The sequence below is a fragment of the Electrophorus electricus genome, chromosome 8, assembly GCF_041902795.1.
Source record: "Electrophorus electricus isolate QZ-2024a chromosome 8, ASM4190279v1, whole genome shotgun sequence".
In the NCBI taxonomy this organism is placed as follows: Eukaryota; Metazoa; Chordata; class Actinopteri; order Gymnotiformes; family Gymnotidae; genus Electrophorus; species Electrophorus electricus.
The window spans coordinates 2,510,001-2,530,000 of NC_137504.1; the positions used below are offsets into that span (position 1 = coordinate 2,510,001).

The following is a 20,000-nucleotide window of genomic DNA, read 5'->3' on the forward strand; positions in this document are numbered from 1 at the left end:
TTATGGGAGCAAAGCACCTCCAGGACAGTGCTGGAGAGATAACGATGCGGGACTGTCCGATCCACGGGGCAGCTAAGGTCACACACACACCACCGCGGGTTAAAAATGACATGCATGTAGGTCTATGCTTGCGATTAAAATCACTCGCTAATGTTGCAGTATCTGCCCCTGTGATGCCAACATTGCTGTATGCTGCAATATACAAAGATCTCCAACAAATCACCGTTTTCTTGTTAGAGATGTGAGTGTTCGGATCAAATCACATTAAGGTGCAGTGTGATTATATTACTGGATGGCATGCTTTAAAAAAAAAAAGACTGCAATGAACTTCACAAGCACGTTTCAAATGCAGCAGGCACAAAAAAGGCATTTCCGAACTAGCCAGACCGAGTTCTCCAGTAAACACACAGTGAGGCAGGCATGTCGAGACCTGTCCTCAGCAGGAGGCTGGTGGTACTACCCCCGGAGACGAGCCACGCTTTCTGCCGACACACCCTGCCACCAGCACTACGCAACAACTCCGGCCACAATAACTCAACTACACAATCACCGGCACATGCAGACAGGCACACACAAACCCACAGACTTATTTCAGCAAAAACATTACTGCTTGAAGGGGAGAGACCTGGATGACACACACACACACACACACACACACACACACACACACACACACCTAATCTTTGCTGCAATAGAAAAGCATAGTTGCCCAACAAATTTAATGCCATATTGTACTAGATTCAATATTACATTCTATCCAGTCAAGTTTAATTTCTGGGAGTTGTACCTTACCTGCACACCACAGGACTACAAAGAGACGCCGCTGTGTGCGTGACGTGTTCGTCATCTCCTGTGTGTTTCTGTGAGAACGGGACTCGCTTGGAGGCATGTTTGTGAAGATGTGCGTTCCAAGTGGAGCTGATCTGCTAGTTTGTTTACAGTTAGCAAAGAGCGTCCACGCGGCACAGGCTACCTGCGTCAGTCCTGTTTACGTTTCCCTTCGCTCCTGGCCAGACGTCTCAGGGCGCAGGACAAACCGACGTCTCGCATGGACCCAAAGTCCATGGAGAAGTCGGCAAGTCCATTATGAAGTAGAAATGGAAACTTTTAAAAAAAAAAAAAAAAAAAAACCACACACCGCACTCACAAGATAGTAGAGGAATTCAGCTCCCCGATGAGAAGCCAGTCAGTCAGAGAGAACACGGTGTACACCTCACCCTAGCTCATGAAGCACATTTTACAAAAAAAATAAAAATAAATAAATAAAATAAAATTTTAAAAATCCCATAAAGGGTGCAGTGAAATCGAGTATGTGAAGGATGGGAACGGAATGTGAGACGTTCTTTAGAGACCAACACAGAGACCAGACTCTGTGGAGCCAGAATCGGCACTCAAAGTTCATGGACCCACCGAAGGAGGCTCAGCGTGGCAAAAACTGGGTTTCAGTCTCTAGTGTCTGCAGGATGGGGAAGTTTTACCAGCCCACAGCTAATGCTGAAAAACTGGTTAACTGGTTGAGTCTTTTAGAACTTCAACTCAAGGTGCTGCCATGATGTTTGCGCTCAGGTGCCCTCAGATGTCAGAGCACAAGCTGAAGTTCTGCACCATGAGAAACGTGACGGCTCAGACAAAGACTGCTCCTACTTCACCAGCCTCACTGTGACTGGTGGCGGGTGTAGCGGAACCGAACCGTGCCAACCCGAAGAGAGGAAAGGTGTTCGGCTTCTGGCCCCCGTCACGCGACAGCTCATCTCTTTACTCACCGACAGGAGCAAATGCAGCCATGGCGGATGGTGGGATGAGTCACCGCGTAACCATGCCGACCAGGATTCATGTGCATGCCAACAGAGAGCCCGTCCGATTAGACAGCAACACCTTTCTAAAGGCTCAACATGTCGACGTAGAGGTGGGAAATATGAACATTTTCCACAGCATACACTTTGCATCATGATTACTGGTTTCCTCTGTCCAGTTTGTGTAGAGCCACAGTGCAATAATGGTGTTTTCAATTTAGTACTTACAAAAATGGACTACTTAAGAACTGAAGGAAAGGTCAAGCATTTTGTAAAAATGCATCAATAAACTGAATAACTACAATACTGGTAAATATTCAGTCACTCGTTACTACCCAGAGTTCTAATTTGCTAGTGTTGTGCGGTATTTGCAGAAACCAGCACTGTCATTACACATCAATTATCACAGTGATCACAACATACAACCCTTGTGCCCACACGCGTGTGAACCTACACGGCAAGCCTCGCCTGATGAATCAGGCAGCTCGCATTACTCTCAGTGACAGCCGATTGGCTACACCCTTGTAGCCAATCTGAGTGTAGAGCAGGGAGTTATGCAAATTTTCAGAATGAATGGGGCAGAGGTATGCAAATTTCTTGACATGCTGGTGAATCTGCCATTTCCTACAGGCTGAGGGGGCACAGACTTTCTTTCTTGGGGGTTTCCCCAAGTTCACTGGTTATTAAATCGGCATCCCTTCTCCGGCAGCATTTCAGACTGAACACCAAAACTGTGTCTGGAATGTGCCGCCAGCTGTCACACACACACACACACACCCTATATCAGTTTAGCAGATCCATGTAATCAGCTTCAAAACTTAAACATTGTTTAGAATGGAAAACTGGGGGTTGTAGGGCTCCAATGTGCAGGGCCCTTATTGCATATGAAAGCATGACCCAATTCATGCATTAGTGGGTGATATGAAAAAGAGTGTTCCTCAATAAAACACATTCTCAGAATCTGTGCAGTGTAATAAATGCACTGTACATTCAATGTGTGTGTGTGTGCACGCGCGCATCTACTTCAGCTCCGACACTGAATTATTGTGGGAATAACATAGTAATTGTACAATGCCAATAAGGAGTGTTAATACTCCACACACACACACACACACATTAAAAAACAAAAGCATGTTGCACTCTACTGGAAAACTGAAACATGTACTTCAAAAACTGATACCCTTTCATGTTTAAATAACAAACTATTTGTTACTCTTACTATGAACTGATCACAAATCTGGGAGTCCTGGCCTCACAGAACACCATAAATCTACATACATCAGTGTTCTGTATGCGTCTTATCTACCTGTGTGTCTTATCTGACATTGTTTGCTCATGTCTTGCATCCCTCCCTCTGCTTTTACTAGTTCACGGTCTTTGGTAAATCTAAGAATCAGTGGTTTACTGTGTGTGACAGTCAGTCAGTAGAGATGAATACCAACCCACTCAGATACTGTTAGAGTTTAAAAAACAAACAAAACACACCCATCTGTGCATATGGAAAAAAAAAAATAATAATTTTAGAATGGGAAGGGAAGCCTACGCATTTTAATTACAACAACAGATCCACTCACCTCCACAGAGTGCATGTGCATCTTCAGCGGAGGAGCACTGGGCTTGCTGGCGGTCTTCAGCTGGGGAGAGCCCTCGTAGGACTGCCTGTGGAAGTCCTCGGGCGAGGCTTTGAGGTCCGGCGACTCGCTAGCGACCTGTTCCGGCCCGTCCATGGGCCGTACCAGTGCCATGGGCTTTCTAGAGTGGGCCAAGCCGCCCTTAGAGGGCAGAGGGAGCTGCAAGGTTTGGGAGGCCGGCGGGAGCCCTTCCCCGCCCGCCTGGGTCGCCTCCTTCCGGGCCCGCGGACGTCGCGACGGCTCCTCCGGCGGGACAGGAGAAAGCGGGTCGTCCCCTTGGTGCTCCGAGTCGCTGGAGAGTAAAGGGGAGAGCGGATCCGCGGGCGGGGTCAGGCCCGGCAGCACCGGAGGTGTAACGGAGTAGTCCTGCCCGTCTGGCTGGGCGTCCAGGGGGCCGTCACCGCCGTGGGCCGGCGCGAACTCGGAAGTGCGACCCGAGCTGTGCTCCCCCTGGGCCGATTGGGGGATGGCATAGGACGACGCGTTCTGGAACAGGGGGTCCGGATCGTCCCTGTGCGTGGGGCCTCCTGGCCGTCCGTACGACGCGGACAACGACGATGTCGTCGTCGGTGCAGGGGGACAGTCCTTGACCACGCCGTCATACAGACAGCTGTTCCCGTCCTCGTAATTACCCAGCATCCTTTGGATAAGGCTGGACAATTCATCCCCTTTGTTTGTCTAGAAATAAAAGAAAGTTGTTCAGCGCGCTTCATAATAAACCGCCAAAGGCAAAACTCAGTTTCACACCCCAGTAGTCTCCTTTCCCTCTCAACCGCGCGTTCAGCTCTAAACTCAAAGAATCGCGGGATAATGAGCGGCTATTAAGGAATTATGTGAAGATTCATGAGATGACGAGGAGCCTCGTTTATAAGATAACGAGGAGCTCGAGGCTGCAGTACTCGTCCCTCACAAAAAGGTTTCTCTGTGCTTCGCCCAGCGTGACCTTACATGACCTTGCCCCTGCAATTACACATCTACATACAGTGAGGGCAACGTAAATGGCAATATATTAGATAAACCCTTATTTTGAAAAGTGGTCCGAATTATTATTTGGAATGGACACAGCCAAAACCGCTAAAGGATGCATTTGCGTAGTGAAGTTTTGATCACTGCTAAGACCAATAAACGCTATGAGCATGCAGGCCTATTCCAACCAGAAAGGAACTCACTCCAGTAGCTCCCTGGAAAAGGGAGTCGCGTAGAAGACAACACAGCGCTGACTTCTACAATCAGCGGAGGACGTCATCTACAGCCCTGACTCCAGACTCGGCATAGGGACACTCAGTATTTCGCTTGCTAACTGTCATTACAATAACAGCCTTTAGAAGCCTAGAATAATGCAAATGAGCTTTCTTAAAAAAGGTAATAAAGTGTGTGTGTGGTCAACATACTGGCCAACGTCAGACATCACATAAAAGACCGACAGAGCACTTTCATAAACCACATCCGTCACACGCACGTAATTCATTTTGTTTAGAACAGAGCAGCCCTGTTTTTAACGACACTGCATCAGTGTGTAAGCAGTGTGTTAGAACTGCACTACCTCAGAACCAGTGGCAACGAAACAGAACCAGAACCAAGAATATGCCGAATTTGTCCAGATAGAGGAGACAGATGCTGGTTCTCCCTCACGATTCTGGTTTTAAAATCATTACACGTGTAGGCCTGTCGCATTGTAAAGTAAGTTTAGAAAGCTCTTTCAATGAGTTGTAAGCTGCGTCTCTCGGACAGAATTCCTCCCCAAACACCTTCTCCTTCTCCAGCAGCGACCAGGCCGGCCCAGCCAGCTCCTGAGCCGGACAGAAAAGCTCCTGAGGTCGGGATCTTGTGTCAGGTAACGTTCTCACTGTGCTTAAAAGTTCCCTTTTTAGATGTTGCATAAAAGCAAATGAAGAAACAAACAAAACAAAAAACACTTCTCTGCAAAAAAGTGCCACCCCCTTCCTTCTTCCCAACACTTCAACTGAACGTGCGCACACGCACACACACACACACACACACACACACACACACACACACACACACACACACACACACACACACACCATCTGCCTCTGTAAGACTAAATGGACACCTTCAAGTTCTTTCAACATCTTTCTCTCCTTAACATGCTTTCTCTCTCAAACACTAAACAAATAAATAACCCAACAAGCAGGCCCGGGCTCTAGTTTTCTGTGATATGCTCTATGCACCGCCCACTGCCACGCCCACTCCTTCTCCATAGAGCCTAATTAACCACGGTAGCCAGATAATGACCTGCAGGTGACGAGTGTCTGATGGGAGTGTGTGAGGGGACAAGCACATCGCGGTTCTACTTTTGGGGGGAACCTTCACGCCCTGTCTGTCTCTCTCGGGACGCTGCTGTCACTCAGGATGTCAGTCATTCCCGAAGCCCAGGCAAGAGGCTCCAAAGGGCCTCATTAAATCACTCACACTGTGTGTGTGTCACCTCCAGGGACTGACTGACTGTGCCCACTGGTGATGTTCTGACACACCGCATGGTTTGGTCAGAGTGACTGTCAGGATTTCAGAATTACTGCAGCACTGCACACGAGACCTGAGTGATAACAATGAGACTACCATGCAGTGGGGGAAAGAAAACAAAAAACCACACAGTGTCAAAGCATCACAAGCAGAGACGTCAAGGATAAATAATCAACACGGGAAGGGTCCGTATCCCACTCCTAGGCCCTGTAGAGGCAAACGGGTACGTTAACCCTGATCGATGACTGAGGATATAGACATTATCTATACTTCATCCAGATCCTCGGCTTTAAAAATACACAACCTACCTAAACAGTGTTCACTAATGGCAGGTGTCTCTTCCAGCAGGATACCGCACCCTGTGGGAATTATTCAGGAATGGTTTGAGGATCATGACAAAAGAGGTCCAGGTGTCAACTTGGATCGAAATCTGGGAAGTTTGGAGTCCAACCCATGGAGGCCCATCCTCAGACTTTTCAGGATCTGTGTGTGTGTGGGGGATCCTGCTTTAAATAAGCCCACGGTGACAGACGGCCCACTTCCCATATGGACGTCTGACCCACGTTTAAGAAACACCTCCCTCTCACTCTCCTGCAGTTTTTTTTTTTGTTTGTTTTTTTATAAATGCTCCTTTGGCTGCAGTCCAACACTTGTGCACTTTATAACCGATTTTTATATCTGGTTTTTATTTTTAAATGAAAGCTTTTTTTTTTTTCAAATCTAACCCAGGACCAATGACAGCTATTGCGTTTAATTTCTGTATTAACTCTTCCCTCCTCACTGTCTGCTAACGTCTTATTCCTAATCTGACTGGAAGTGGCGTTAATGTTGAACAAACACCCTGAAGCACGCGGGAGAACCGTGTGGCACAGCAGACGGTCCACGTTTGCGTTTCCGTTTCTCTCAGTGCTAGTGACATCGAGAGCTCCAAGTACCTGCCAGAGCCAAAACCTGAACCGGCCTCCAGACACCAAGGACTGGATTGAGAAGCACTACTCTAAAGCGACGGTTCTCCCTCCAGGAGACTGAGCATCACGGCAACAGGCCCTCGACGCCATCAAGGGCAGTGGCGTGGACGCTACAATCTACAGGCCACTCTGGAGGATTCGTCTTACTACGAATGGAGGTGACGTCACACACACACACACACACACACACACACACACACACAGAGAGAGAGAGCCCTTTCACCAGGTCATTGGACCTCAGAACCATATCCTGATAAGACACTTCCCACTTTCCTTTAAATTTGGCTCCAAGTTATCAGGACTGAAATCTAATTGCAATATTAAAAGCAAAAAAAAAAAAGAAAAGAAAAAAAGCAAATGCACTCCAATCACCTGACAACGAGCCTCCTGCGATGTCCCTCTGTCCTGCAAATTTATATGCAAATGACGGTTCCGCAAGTCACCCTGACTTCAGCACTTCCACTGTGAGGTGCATCCTGGTTACGTCATGTGACGACGTACTAGAAGGGCGTTTTAGTTATTAAACGTGGTTTGGAGACACATTTACCCTAAAGTAGGGTGTGTACATATGATCCGGACACGAGCCTGATGGGTACAATGCATTAGGTGAGCAGGCGTAAACAGCGTCTCTGTGACAGATGTACCACAGCGCCCCCTTGGGGACCCAGAGAGGACCCGCAGGCCAACTTGAAGGACACTAACTAGTGTTTTGGGCAACCCCACAATTACTACCTGCAGTCTATCCCTGCCATTATGCTAAATCTTAGACATATTTCACCTAAGCAAGTGGGGGTTAAGCCCCTGGGAACTGTCGTTGGAAACCCCAGAGCGATGCAGGGGCAGACTGACTGATTCTTACCTTGTACGGCTCCCCGAAAAGGGGTGTGCTCTCCTGGGAGAGATCCCGGCTCTGCTGCGTCTCCTGGTTCCTCCGCTCCCATTCCCTCCTGCGTAGGATGTTCAGGTCTTCACGCAAGCTGTGTGCAGGACAGAAAACAAAAGCTAAACACGCAGCCGAAAATAGAAAACCTTGAGGTGCAAGGCAAGTTTGGTTACTTATCTGTGGTGTACAAGTCTGAACGTGCCAGGATTTTAACATATTTTAAAAAAAAAAAAAAAAGTTGCCATTTATAATCCATCGTAATCCAATGATTACACAAATTTCTGAAAAGATGGTTTCACACACCCCCCCCCCCCCAAAACCTTTTCACTCCCTCACCGAATGTCTTATTCCCCAGTTCATATATTTTAGTTGTTAACATGAGATAAATCAAGCTCCACAAAGCAGTGGGGATGGACGGGACAACCTGTGGTCTGAGGCAGAACACCACGAAACAGCCACAGTATAAAAAGGACAGAACGTGATGCACCACGGAGCGAGCGCCTCAGAGAGGAAAAACCCTCCCTATGGAGGAAACACCCCCTGCCCTCGAGGCGATGAAGACATTTGCCATCTGGGGTTTGGTCCGTTAAACAGAGCAGAGAGGGAAAATCGGATTTAGCCATGGGGACTTTGTGCCAGTATCCCTGAAAAGCAAGCACTGTCAGCAGCCATCACTCCACACACACACACACACACACACGACAAAAACATCATGAACTCAAACAGCAGTCAGGAGCCTCTACGTAAAAAAACCTAAGTTTTAAACAGCTTTTCCACAGCGTTCAACTCTCCTCACGTTTGCGGCACCGTATTGGACAGTTCACGGCACATCTGCTCCAAATCCACTACCCTGAGGACAGAACAGGGAGGGTGGGTGTAATTATCTGTCAGGTCCTCAGAGGGGGGATTCACACAACATCTGGCACCCATCTCCCAGCCTGGAGCAAGGCCAGTCACTAGAGCACGTGTTCGAAAACAGTACGATCGAACACGATGACTCAGTCGGACACACGGTACTGAGCAACAGTTATACGTCTGGAGTGTTTCCAAAGAGACCTACGGGAACATCTTTAAACAACCCATCTTCTGAAAACAATGCATCACCACTTGTCTGTTCGTCTGGGTTTAAAAAAAAATAAAATAAAATCAAGTCAAGTAGATTAAAGTAGATTGCTAAAACTCTGTCCGCTGCCCATACTTTGAACAGGGAAAAAAAAAAAAAAAAAAAAAAGAGACAGACATACGTTTTTTCTAATGTCTGGTTGGATACATGCAGTCTATGAGATGACATTTTTCACAATAAACTGCATATGAATTAAAAAAAAAAAACAAAAAAGAAAAAAGAAAAAAAAAAAAAAACAAATCGAAAACACGTCTGAAACAGATTCTGAGCTTTCCCCAGGAAATCACACATGTGATTTGAGCCCAGTGTGTGTGTGGTCACACCACAGGAAGCAGGACTGGAGACAGACCGCCCGGTGTCCCAGAACAGCAACACCCCCCGCCCCGCTCCACCTCCGTGACCTACGCTGGAGGTCCCATGGCAACAAGTGATCAGAGACAATACGCAGTGGAATGGTCTGATCGTTAAAATCACACGTACGCAGAGAGAGAGCGCAAGCGCACACGCAGCCAGTCACTCCAGGCCTGCTGCTAAACGCACGGAGAAGCAGCACCCCCTCCCCTGCTCTACACCTCCCTCTCTCACTCGATCTTAAACACACAAAAATTTCCGATGCCTGAAGTTGTAATTGTTTTTCCCCTCATTCACACCATGTACTTCTTTCAGATCACACACACTTCTTTCTCAAATCTCTCTCTCACACACACACAAACACAGATGCCAGCGTCATGCGTTTTACTCAGTGGTTTCTGCTGGACTCATGCCCACTAGCCTCTGCTGTTTACATCTCAGTAAACACACAGAAGCCCTACAGTGTGTGATTAAACGGCAACAACAAAGCACACTTTTTATAGCGACGGAGTGCGTGTTCCTAGGGTTTGCTTTGTCAAATCAGACCGGCTACATGTAGGGAAGCAGAGGAACAGCCAATCCAAGATCGGTTCGTCCGCGACCTTAATTCTGATGTGCGTGTTTAATTAGGACATGCCTCAGAGCCAGAACATTTGAGTTGTGCCAAGTTCAGAGAGAGAGAGAGAGAGAGAGAGAGAGAGAGAGAGAGAGAGAAACTCCGATGTAAAGGTTCATTTTCGGGACAAGCACTGACGACCCACCCCTGCAAACACTCCTGCACACAAAAACATTCACCCTTCCTTCAGCACAGAGAGATTATATTCCCAATTCTTTCCCAATCTCAGAGTGCTTGCCAGCAAGCCAAACTGGTTGCTGCTAGTCACACATACACAACCGTGGATCATTTCAGCCCAGTCGGCCCGTGGCGTGGTGGGAAAGGGGAGGTTAACGCGTGTGCGCACATGCCACTCGTCACAGGGTGGCCGGTCCGGGAGCTGCCGGGTTTAACGTGCGGACACGGAGACGCCTGTACTGTGCAGAGCGTTTCGTTAACATGGGTCATAATGACATAAGGACGACGAGGACCACCGAGGTAGGTGCGTCAACGTGACGTCTGCATGGTTAAAGGACAGTACCATCAGCGCATCCATCAGAGGCCCCTGCTGGACGCATCCTGGCAGTCAAAGACCGAGAAGGCCGACAGAGCCCGGTTTGTGAGACTACTGGCACCAAGGTGAGCGTCTATGACTGGGGGGCACCTTTTTCGCAGGTGCAGGGGTCTGGGACAAGTCATTCTGCAGCTCAAGCCCCCAGCTCAACCTCACCTGGACAAGGCAATCAGAACCCGCCTGCAGCCGCAACCATGGAAACGCACGTGCAGGGATAGTGAAGACTGACTAACGTATTGGTGATGACCTGTTACTGATCGTCAAAACAACAAAAATTAACTCAGCATCAAGATGTGCAACAACAGTGGTAGGTTATGAGTACCTGCAAAAGAGAGCCAACAAACAACCAAAAAATACATACATTCTGCATTAGTTCCATATTATATAATGGAGGAATACGATTTTTAAAAATAAACAGACTTGTGCACAAACTGTCAATCAGCATATCTCTAAAATCCAAATTAGGATCTGATATTCTAGGAATACACACACACACACACACACACACACATACACACACACACACGAAGCAGAAAGCATCTAGGGAGTTTCCTGCTCGCTGTAAAACATCAAAAAGCTCAGATTTAAAGTGCCCAAAGAGCTCACAGTCAAGGGGTTACGGACCCTACCCCAACCCGGTACGTGGCCTCTCTCACCAGATTGTGCAAACCATCTCACCCTGAATACTACTCACCCTGACGCCTAGCTACCTGCACGAGGACCTCAGCCCGCAGGACGAGGAAAGAACAGCCACTTTCTTGGAAAGTCTCCGCCACCATATCTGTTGGATGCCATGCCAAACTTCAACACACACACCTCTTAAATATACTTTAGCTATGGTGGAACTATTCTAGAAATGTACAGACCTGTGTCTCACCTTCACTTTGCTCTGAGGGTGTTTGATCCAGCCGACTTACAGTTGCCACTGAAAGTGCTGCTTGTTTAGTGATTGGACCCCCCCCCCCAACACAGACTTGGGGCGGAGGGCTGGTTTCACACATGCTCACTCTGACCTTACACTGAACTGCCCTCAGTAGTCAAGGTGAGTGCAAGAGGTGCACGTGTGTGTGTGTGTGTGTGTGTGTATATACACACACATACTCATCAAGGGTGAGGCTGAAAATGACCAATGTTCAGAAATGAAGGAAAAAATTATTTATGAAAAAAAAAAATGTAATTGAACTTCTCCATTATGTTCTCACTCATTCCATTAAAATGAAAGTGAAAATACAGTCCTGCTTAATATAACATGAAATACTAAATAGAAATACTACATAAAATCTAAATACTTTCCTCCATTTAGTACATGGTGAAGCATGGGTACATTATGGTGGGTTGTGAGAGAAGACACAGCTCTGAAGAAGTTAGGAAACTTTGCTCATACCACTGAAGTCTTAACTAAGCTATATGAACGTTCCCTGGTTACCTGATTGTGAGCATGCACAAGACTAACAGAATGACCCACTCATATGCCAGACTCTACTGTTAGTCAAGCAATGCTTGTTAATTTTGATGAAAATGTGTCGTTAGTCTGAGGAACCCCCCCCCCCCCATAAATACACTCACAGACAAATCTCTGATAAATCCTTTTTAAAACTTGGTGTTTTCTTCATTTCTTTGTTTTTAAATAGTGTGCATGAGACATGCGTTTTCCTGTGAAGACTGTTGCCACCTTGACATCTCTGCCCTTCTCTTAACTTTGCTTGACTAGACAATTAATTAAAAATACGTGGGTGCTTTTCTAGTTCATTTGCGGGTGTAAAGGTTTTCCACGTTGCATTCACACGTCTAACGTCTCGATGCAACTACGCGATGTACGAGCGCAGACACGCGCTGAAAATCCAAAAGGTGACAGAAAGTTGTTTGGGTACCGATCAGCTGGTCTCGCGCTCGGAACGAGGGCTGTCTCAGTCGCCATGTTCGAGGCGAGCTACCCACGGCTCGCTCACACGCCACAACGTATCATTACATTTATGTAATAAAACAATAATGCATCATTACAGTCATGATAACATCATAATGCATCATTAGTCATAATATAACAACACAATGCATCATTACAGTCAAAACATAACATGATAATGCATCATTACCTCCGTGCAATGCAACAAGCTACAGTGCATCGTTCCACGGAACGTGCAACATTTTTTCGAGTGAAACTCTATCCGATCTTCGGAGACGACAGAGTTAATCGACGTCGGTAGACAAGTTTCTCACACACACACACACACACACACACACACAAATTTATACTGACATATTTGTGTGCATCACTGGAATTGCTTCTCTCCAAGTCAACAACAGTGAAGAAAAGTGTGAAACCCCGACGACCGTTGAACTGTCCGCGCTGCTCATCGCTGGGTTATGTGGTCTAATAAATGTAGGCAGGTGTGGACGATACGGTCCAGTCACATACACACTCGGCTATTCGGGATCGGTACTAGTTGTCCCGGTGGGCAGGCTAAGCTAGCGCTACAGGACTGTACGGCTTTACTGGCGTAGCACATATAGCATAGATAGCCCAGCCCGGCCCAGCCCGGCCAACAGGCTGAGGTTAAGACTAGAGATGATACGTGCGTCAGGACAAGTCTCATTTAACGTCTGTTTGTCACAGGTAGCTAACGCTGGCTAGCAGGGTACCGGGTCAGTTACCACCAGCTTGCACACAGGTCAGCTAGGTGAGCTAGTTAAGCCCAAAGCGGTCAGTTAGTTCTCCAAGTCGTCTCATCTAAGCCCAAGTCTTCCAGGACGAGCCTTACAAATAAACGCCTAAGGTGACTCCATCATCTTACACACACACACACACAAATACACACAAACACACAAATACACACAAATACTTCACCGTCTCTCTATGGCCACAAACACAACACAACACAACACAGTTTTGCCACACTGACGACTCGAAGACGTGTGTGCAGACTAGTATCAAACTTCGTACTGGACGTCACTCTGCTAACTGGCCGCTTTAAACTGGCCGGACTGGAAGCGACTTACCTTGACTGACCAGCCATAGTGCGAGACAAACGATCAGCCCGATTTGAAGTTGCTTGCCATGGAGCTGTGTCGGTCCTCGATGAGATGACCCCGTGGCTTTTCCTCACATCGCTTCACACCAACGGGAACCGTCGATTTCCAGACTATAAACGCCACACTGGGATTGTTCTTCCATACTTCCCAACTTACTGGAGCAGAATGGCCAGATCTTGATCCCTGGACTCGGCGGGCTAATCCAAACAACCGGGCGTGCGGGGATGCGGACACGGTAATTGTATACCCTAAACCATGGCGCATGTAAAACACACCGCACAGAATACCCGTTTAACTTCTCAATCCTGCTGAATCCCAATTATAGAAATGTCAGCTATCCAAAAGACATGTGCAGTAACGAGCGTCTCACTTCGCAAGCTGCGACTGAACCCCCCCCCCCGCAGCCGTCACAGATGGTACGGCCACATCGGTCCTATTATGGACATGTTGTTCTGCACAAAACGTGCTGAGTATTAGCCAGCAGACGAGCTGGAGCAGAGAAGTTTCTCTGAAACCCGTCCTACCTGCACGGCTGTCCCTGAGCATCGCCTCATGCACTTAACGATTCATAATGGGCAGTGTTATTTATTGTTGTCTACGATAAATAATTACATGTTGTTTCCAGCTGGGGGAACGAAAGGTTTTTGTCACTGCGGCGTTATGGCAGTCACGAGGGCAAAGGGGTTAAACATTCTGGAAATTAAATCATTCGCCTTCCTTGTTTGCTGTCATGCGGAGTTTTGAGGCTTAAAGCGTACATGGAAAGCCCACATGGGGGTGGACGGATCAGGGGTCAGGGGTCGGGGGCGTTGAAAACAAGTAGTGTGGGCTTACACGAATGCTATATTAGTTGGACATGAGTTGATAATAATACGCTTACAGTTCCTTTACTTTGACCATCCTAATGTAGGGCAAAGGTGGGTTAAAATAGGCTAAAGTTTTGTTTTGTTTTTCAAAATTGATTGTTAGCCTGAGGGTTTTTGACACATTCTGTCTCTGGGTAATATTGTTGTTTAAAAAAAAAAAAATCAACAGTAAAAACGTTGATGCACTTGGTTCACTCACTGTGTTTTAATGCAAGACACTAAAACGTACCTGACAAATTGCATGATTATCGAATTTACACAGCTTTTAAATCCTAATAAAACACAGCACGAGCTTCTCCAGTTTTGAGAGTGAGAAGCCCCGCACATCTAAAAGGTACAGACACAAACAACACGAGTGCTGCGCTGAGGTCCGCGTCATCTATCGCTGCTCAGTTGTGCAGCTGATGTGCTATTGCGGAGAGGTAGAGGAGAGATTCGTGTTTCTGTGCACACAAGCTGCAGGAGTCTTTACAGGGCTCAGGCTGGCACGTGGGCAATTCGATTGTGCCATGGAGTTTGCCTGCCCTCTACCTGCACACTATACCGAATCCAAACCGGAACAAAATCCAGACCACAATCATACCCAGACCAGTACCATTGCCAGAGAAGAGCCAAACTTGGTTCTTATTTCAGTATCAAAGACCTCATCAGTTGAGGGTCAGTGTGTTGAGAAGCCCCACCATCCTGTACAGCTTCCTTCTGCACTAAGAACCAGAAGAGTGTCACTTAATTGTGTACATCAAACCTTATAGAAAACAAACTAAAGAAACAGTTTTGGCTCAGTAAGGAATAGTAAATTGTTCTAATACAACCACCCTGTGTCTGCGATTCGTCTGCACGGTGGAGCTGCGTGTTCTTTCACATGCTGATAAAAGAACAACAATTGAACTACAAGGCGTTTTACACTCAAAAACACAAGCTGTAATAGAACACAGACAACCTAATAAAAGTTATACTTGTTAACAAAGATTTTGTCCCATTTACAAAATATCTGTTTCTTATGTTTTTGTTTTTTTAATCTTTACAGAATTTAGTTTTGTTTTGTTTTTTTCTCCAGTAGACTTGCATATCATCATGAATAGAATGGCAAACAGCAAAAGGAGACTACTGCCAGATGCAGAGGGGGTTCCTGAGGTCAAATATAGGTGCAAATCCTACACCCCTACATTTTAGAAGTACGTTTGTACATATATTAAGTGTAATAGCAGCCTTATGTATGAATAAATCATATATAGTCACTGTAAAAGTAAATTGCTGTCACTTTAAAAAACTGGCCTGATTTTTTTAAATTATAAAAACAGATTTGTATTCAGCACAAAAAGTAAGATCATGTACACCTAGTTTAGTTTGTGACACAAAAGAAATGTAAAATGTGTTGCCCATGTTATCACTAACAAGCTCAAGAAGTTGTAAATTATGCACTGCCTGGCCAAAAAAAAAGGTCACCACCTGGATTTAACTAAGCAAATAGGTAAGAGCCTCCCATTGGATAATTCCTGCATGGTGATTATGTTTCAGATGGAAACAAGTTATTTAATCCCAACTGAGGAAGTGAGTAGCTTCTCATTTGTTAAACAACCATGTGGAAAGACACATACTGTGGTCGTGGAAAGGGATAAATTATCGGCATGCATCAAGCAGAGAAAACATCTATAGAAGGACAGTGGGGAAACATCATCTTCGAGGAAGGAATGTGGTTGGAAAAAAATCTTGAATGATTGTAATCAGTGATCACTTAAACGTGTGGTGAAATCAAATCATAGAAAAACAATAGTGGAAGAAGGTCATGTGGTCTGATGAGTCCTGATTTACTCTGTTCCAGATTGATGGGCCCATCAGGGTAAGAAGAGAGGCGGCTGAAGTGATGCACCCATCATGCCTCGTGCCTACAGTACAAGCCTGTGGGGGCAGTGCTATGATCTGGGGTTGCTGCAGTTGGTCAGGTCTTGGTTCAGCAACGTTGTGTGCCCAAAGAATGAGGTCAGCTGACTACCTGAATATATTGAACGACCAGGTTATTCCATCAATGGATTTTTTCTTCCCTGATGGCACGGGCATATTCCAAGATGACAATGCCAGGATTCATCGGGCTCAAATTGTGAAAGAGTGGTTCAGGGAGCATGAGACATCATTTTCACACATGGATTGGCCACCACAGACTCCAGACCTGAACCCCATTGACAATCTTTGGGATGTGCTGGAGAAGACTTTGCACAGTGGTCCAAATCTCCCATCATCAGTACAAGATCTTGGGGGAAAAATTAATGCAACTCTGGACAGAAATAAATGTTGTGACATGGCAGAGGCTTGTGGAAATGATGCCACAGCAAATGTGTACCGTAATCAAAGCTAAAGGTGGTCCAACGAAATATTAACGTGTGTGACCCTTTTTTTTGGCCAGGCAGTGTATGTAATAGTTATAATAGTTAGTGTTAAACTGATCACCTTAAATCCAGTAGACTATTACCCTGCAGTGCATTTTGGGAAATGCAGGCCTGTTCTGTTGCGGCTTTTTTTTTCTGGCGTAAATGTGGTATACGGTACAGTTGTCGTTTAAGTGCTTAACCCATTTGAAGGTCAGGTTGAAACACTCAGATCAATGCTTTTAAGCATGCCTAGCTTAGGCAGTGTTGTGCTTGTTAAAACAGAGCCTTCTCCAAACAAACAGTCTAATTATGCTGTGTTGACAAAGGTTTGAGAGAGAGAAGCAGTACTGCGGTCAGGAGGCAAAGTCCATTAGGTAGTTGGCACACAGGAGGGACAGTCTCCCCCACGTACCTAATGCTAGACAGTCCACTGTCACACTCACACATGAACTAGCACAGTTGCTCCTCTAATTTAACACGTCTGGTTCACCTCATCAGATAAGCACCGCTCGGTTCACGAGATGGACGGAGCATTTCACAGCAGGTAAACCCTGACCTGTGCAGCGCGGCAGTGCTCTGACGCACGAGTCTGACACACCTGGACTACGATCGGGAGGGGCTGCAACACATCCCATACTGGGAGATAGAAGGCCTAAGTGGGAGACAAGAATCTCACGTATATATGCCCTTATATACAGGACCTTCATGCTCACAGGTGTCTTTATGCTTTTTCCCCGATTTTGAAGGAAAAATAGCCCACCCGGAGGAGGGTAAACGGGGAATTTTTTTGTGTGTGTGTGTGTGTGTGTGTGTGTGTGTGTGTGTGTGTGTGTGTGTATGTATATATGTGTGTGTGTATATATATATATATATATAAAGAGAGAGAGAGAGAGAGAGAGAGAGATTATAGGTAAGTATAGCACTGCGGAGGACACTAATTATCATTAGTCAGTACTCAAGCATGCCCTATCAATGTTTCATACTTACTTCATAAACAAGAAAGCAAAAATTTGTCCACCAAACCCCGCCCCTGCCCAGACCTCACCCTGACCCCGGGCTCTTTCTTTCCTGATTGCTGATTGGCCCTCTTCTGTTGTTCTTCCGTTATCACTCAAAACTGATTCGTTGCTTTGTAACTGCCGGACTGTTAGGGAGACACGCTCCGCCTGCCCGTATATTAACCTTTTAGCCATAATAAAGATATCGCACACATCAGATCAAATAAAATGTATTTATACGGTGCTTTTTACAATAGATGTTTTCACAAAGCAGCTTTACAAATGTCTGAGTCCAAGCCCCCAGTGAGCAAGCCAAGGGCACCAGTGGTGAAGAAAAACTCCCTAGAGCATGAGGAAGAAACCTGGAGAGGAACCAGGAGCCCATCCTCTTCATGAAGACCACGGACACCACAAAAGTAACAATGTTAAGAGAATAAATAAATAAAAAATAATAAAATGAAAATATAAGAAATTAATGTCTAGTCGGGTTTTCTAGAAGTCCTCGTCTTGTCCTGGTGGTGTGCGCGTGTCCGAAACCCATCCCACACGAGAACGTCCAACAAGGGCACATGCGTCCTGTCTCAAATACACTACATATAGAGACAAAAAAACCATATTGAAATGTCATATTGAACCCTTACATTTTTGTACCTTTTTTTGTACAAACCTGCTAAATACCATGTTTGTGTGGAAACACGACTGGAACAGCTAGGGTGAGCGAGAGGCATAACGATAGTGTGTGTGTTTGTATGGCCAATGTGAGAATGTGACTTGGGTTTTGTTTGTTTTTGACACCAAAGCAGCGTTTGGGTTTCCTCTCTAATACACTCCCTTCTAAGACACTTCACAAGAACTGCTTCAGCAACCAACACAAATATTTAAAGCATTTTTACTCCTGCTCCTGTTACACAAGCTCTCATATGGTTGAGCAAACAAGACCTTGTGAGAAGGGCACATTACAGATGTTTTGTGTGTGTGATATTTATGTGTGTGTGCACGTACGTATGTGCATGTGCATGAGTGTGTGTGCATGTGCGTGTGTGCATACGTGCATGCATGTGTGTGCGCGCGCATGTGTGTGTGCGTCCGTGTGTGCGTATGTGTGCATGTGTCTGTGTGTGCATGCGCGTGTGTGCATGCGCGTGTGCATGTGTGTGCGTGCATGTGTGTGTGTGCGCATATGTGCATGCATGTCTGTGTGTGGGCGTGTGTGTGTGCGTGCGCGCATGTGTGTGTGTGTGCGCATGTGTGTATGCGCATATGTGCATGCGTGTGTGCATGTGTGCGTGCATATGTGCGTACGTGTGTATGTGTGCGTGCATGTGTCTGTGTGCATATGTGTATGTGTGTATGTATATGTGTGTGTGCACGCATGTGCCTGTGTGTGCATATGTGCGTGTGTGTGTGCATATGTGCATGTGTGTGTCTGTGTGTGCGTGTGTGTGTGCGTGTGCTTGCGTGTGCATGCATGTGTGTGTACGTGCATGTGTGTCTGCGTGTGTGCATGCACGCATGTGTCTGTGTGCATATGTGCGTGCATGTGTGTGCATGCATGTGTCTCTGTGTGCATATGTGCGTGTGTGTGCGTGCATGTGTCTGTGTCTGCGTGTGCGCGCATGTGCATGTGTGTGTGCATATGTGCATGTGTGTGTGTATGTGCGTGTGTGTGTGTGCGTGCATGTGTCTGTGTCTGCGTGTGCGCGCGTGTGCATGTGTGTGTGCATATGTGCATGCGTGTGTGTCTGTTTGTGCGTGTGTGTGCGTGCGTGCATGTGTCTGTGTGTGCGTGCATATGTGCATGCGTGCATATGTGCGTGCGTGTGTGTGCGTGCACGCATGTGTCTCTGTGTGTGCATATGTGCGTGCGTGTGCGCGTTTGTGTATGTCTGTGTATACGCGTGTGCGTTCTGATGCTTATCTCTCACAGCACAGATGCACAACTCTCTCACCTCCTGCTCCACTGACACTAGCAGCACTTACATTCTCTATTCTTTTCTCTTCTCCTGTTTCTCTCCCTCTCATCCCTTTCTCTTTTCCTTCCCATTCTTCCTCTCTCCATCTCTCCATTAACCCTAACCATAATCACCATTGGCTACTGTGGAATGCAAATGTCTTTAAGTCCGAGAACTACGCCTGTACTTTCACAACCGCAGCCCATAAACATTCTATATTGCTTGTGTTAGTTGAACACAAGTTTTTAATTTTTGCAGGAGTAACGCTGCAGCTGTAATGTGAGTGAGACAGCGCCAGTGTGTGTGAGTGCAGTGTGAAGGGGATGTCATGGAAACGTTTCCTCTTTGCAGCAGAGTAGATAGTGCACCAATCGGTAGTCAGCTGT

General features: G+C 46.4%; 1 protein-coding gene and 1 long non-coding RNA gene across 9 annotated transcripts in view; one reads left to right on the plus strand and one right to left on the minus strand.

Moving 5' to 3' along the window:
- The window catches only part of aff1 (AF4/FMR2 family, member 1), a 32,655-nt gene extending 19,063 nt beyond the window's left edge, over positions 1-13,592 (minus strand). For 3 of the 7 annotated variants that reach the window (XM_081720007.1, XM_081720005.1, XM_081720004.1), the window contains exons 1-3: positions 13,400-13,591; positions 7,736-7,853; positions 3,368-4,102 (exon numbers count right to left, since the gene is read on the minus strand). In XM_081720007.1, coding sequence (XP_081576133.1) covers positions 3,368-4,102; positions 7,736-7,853; positions 13,400-13,416 — 870 coding nt within the window. In that variant the 5' untranslated portion in view covers positions 13,417-13,591. Of the gene's footprint in view, positions 1-3,367; positions 4,103-7,735; positions 7,854-13,399 lie in introns of all 7 variants that reach the window. The other 4 variants (XM_081720006.1, XM_081720008.1, XM_035527047.2 and 1 more) reach the window with 3 other exon arrangements.
- LOC145659079 (uncharacterized) lies at positions 13,530-17,272 on the plus strand. Of its 2 annotated transcripts, none has more exons than XR_014125079.1 (3): positions 13,530-13,667; positions 15,359-15,473; positions 15,817-17,272. It is a non-coding gene; the product is annotated as an uncharacterized LOC145659079 (long non-coding RNA). The 2 variants fall into 2 exon arrangements; XR_014125078.1 differs by having other exon boundaries at positions 15,359-15,443.
- Positions 17,273-20,000: the final 2,728 nt, after the last annotated feature.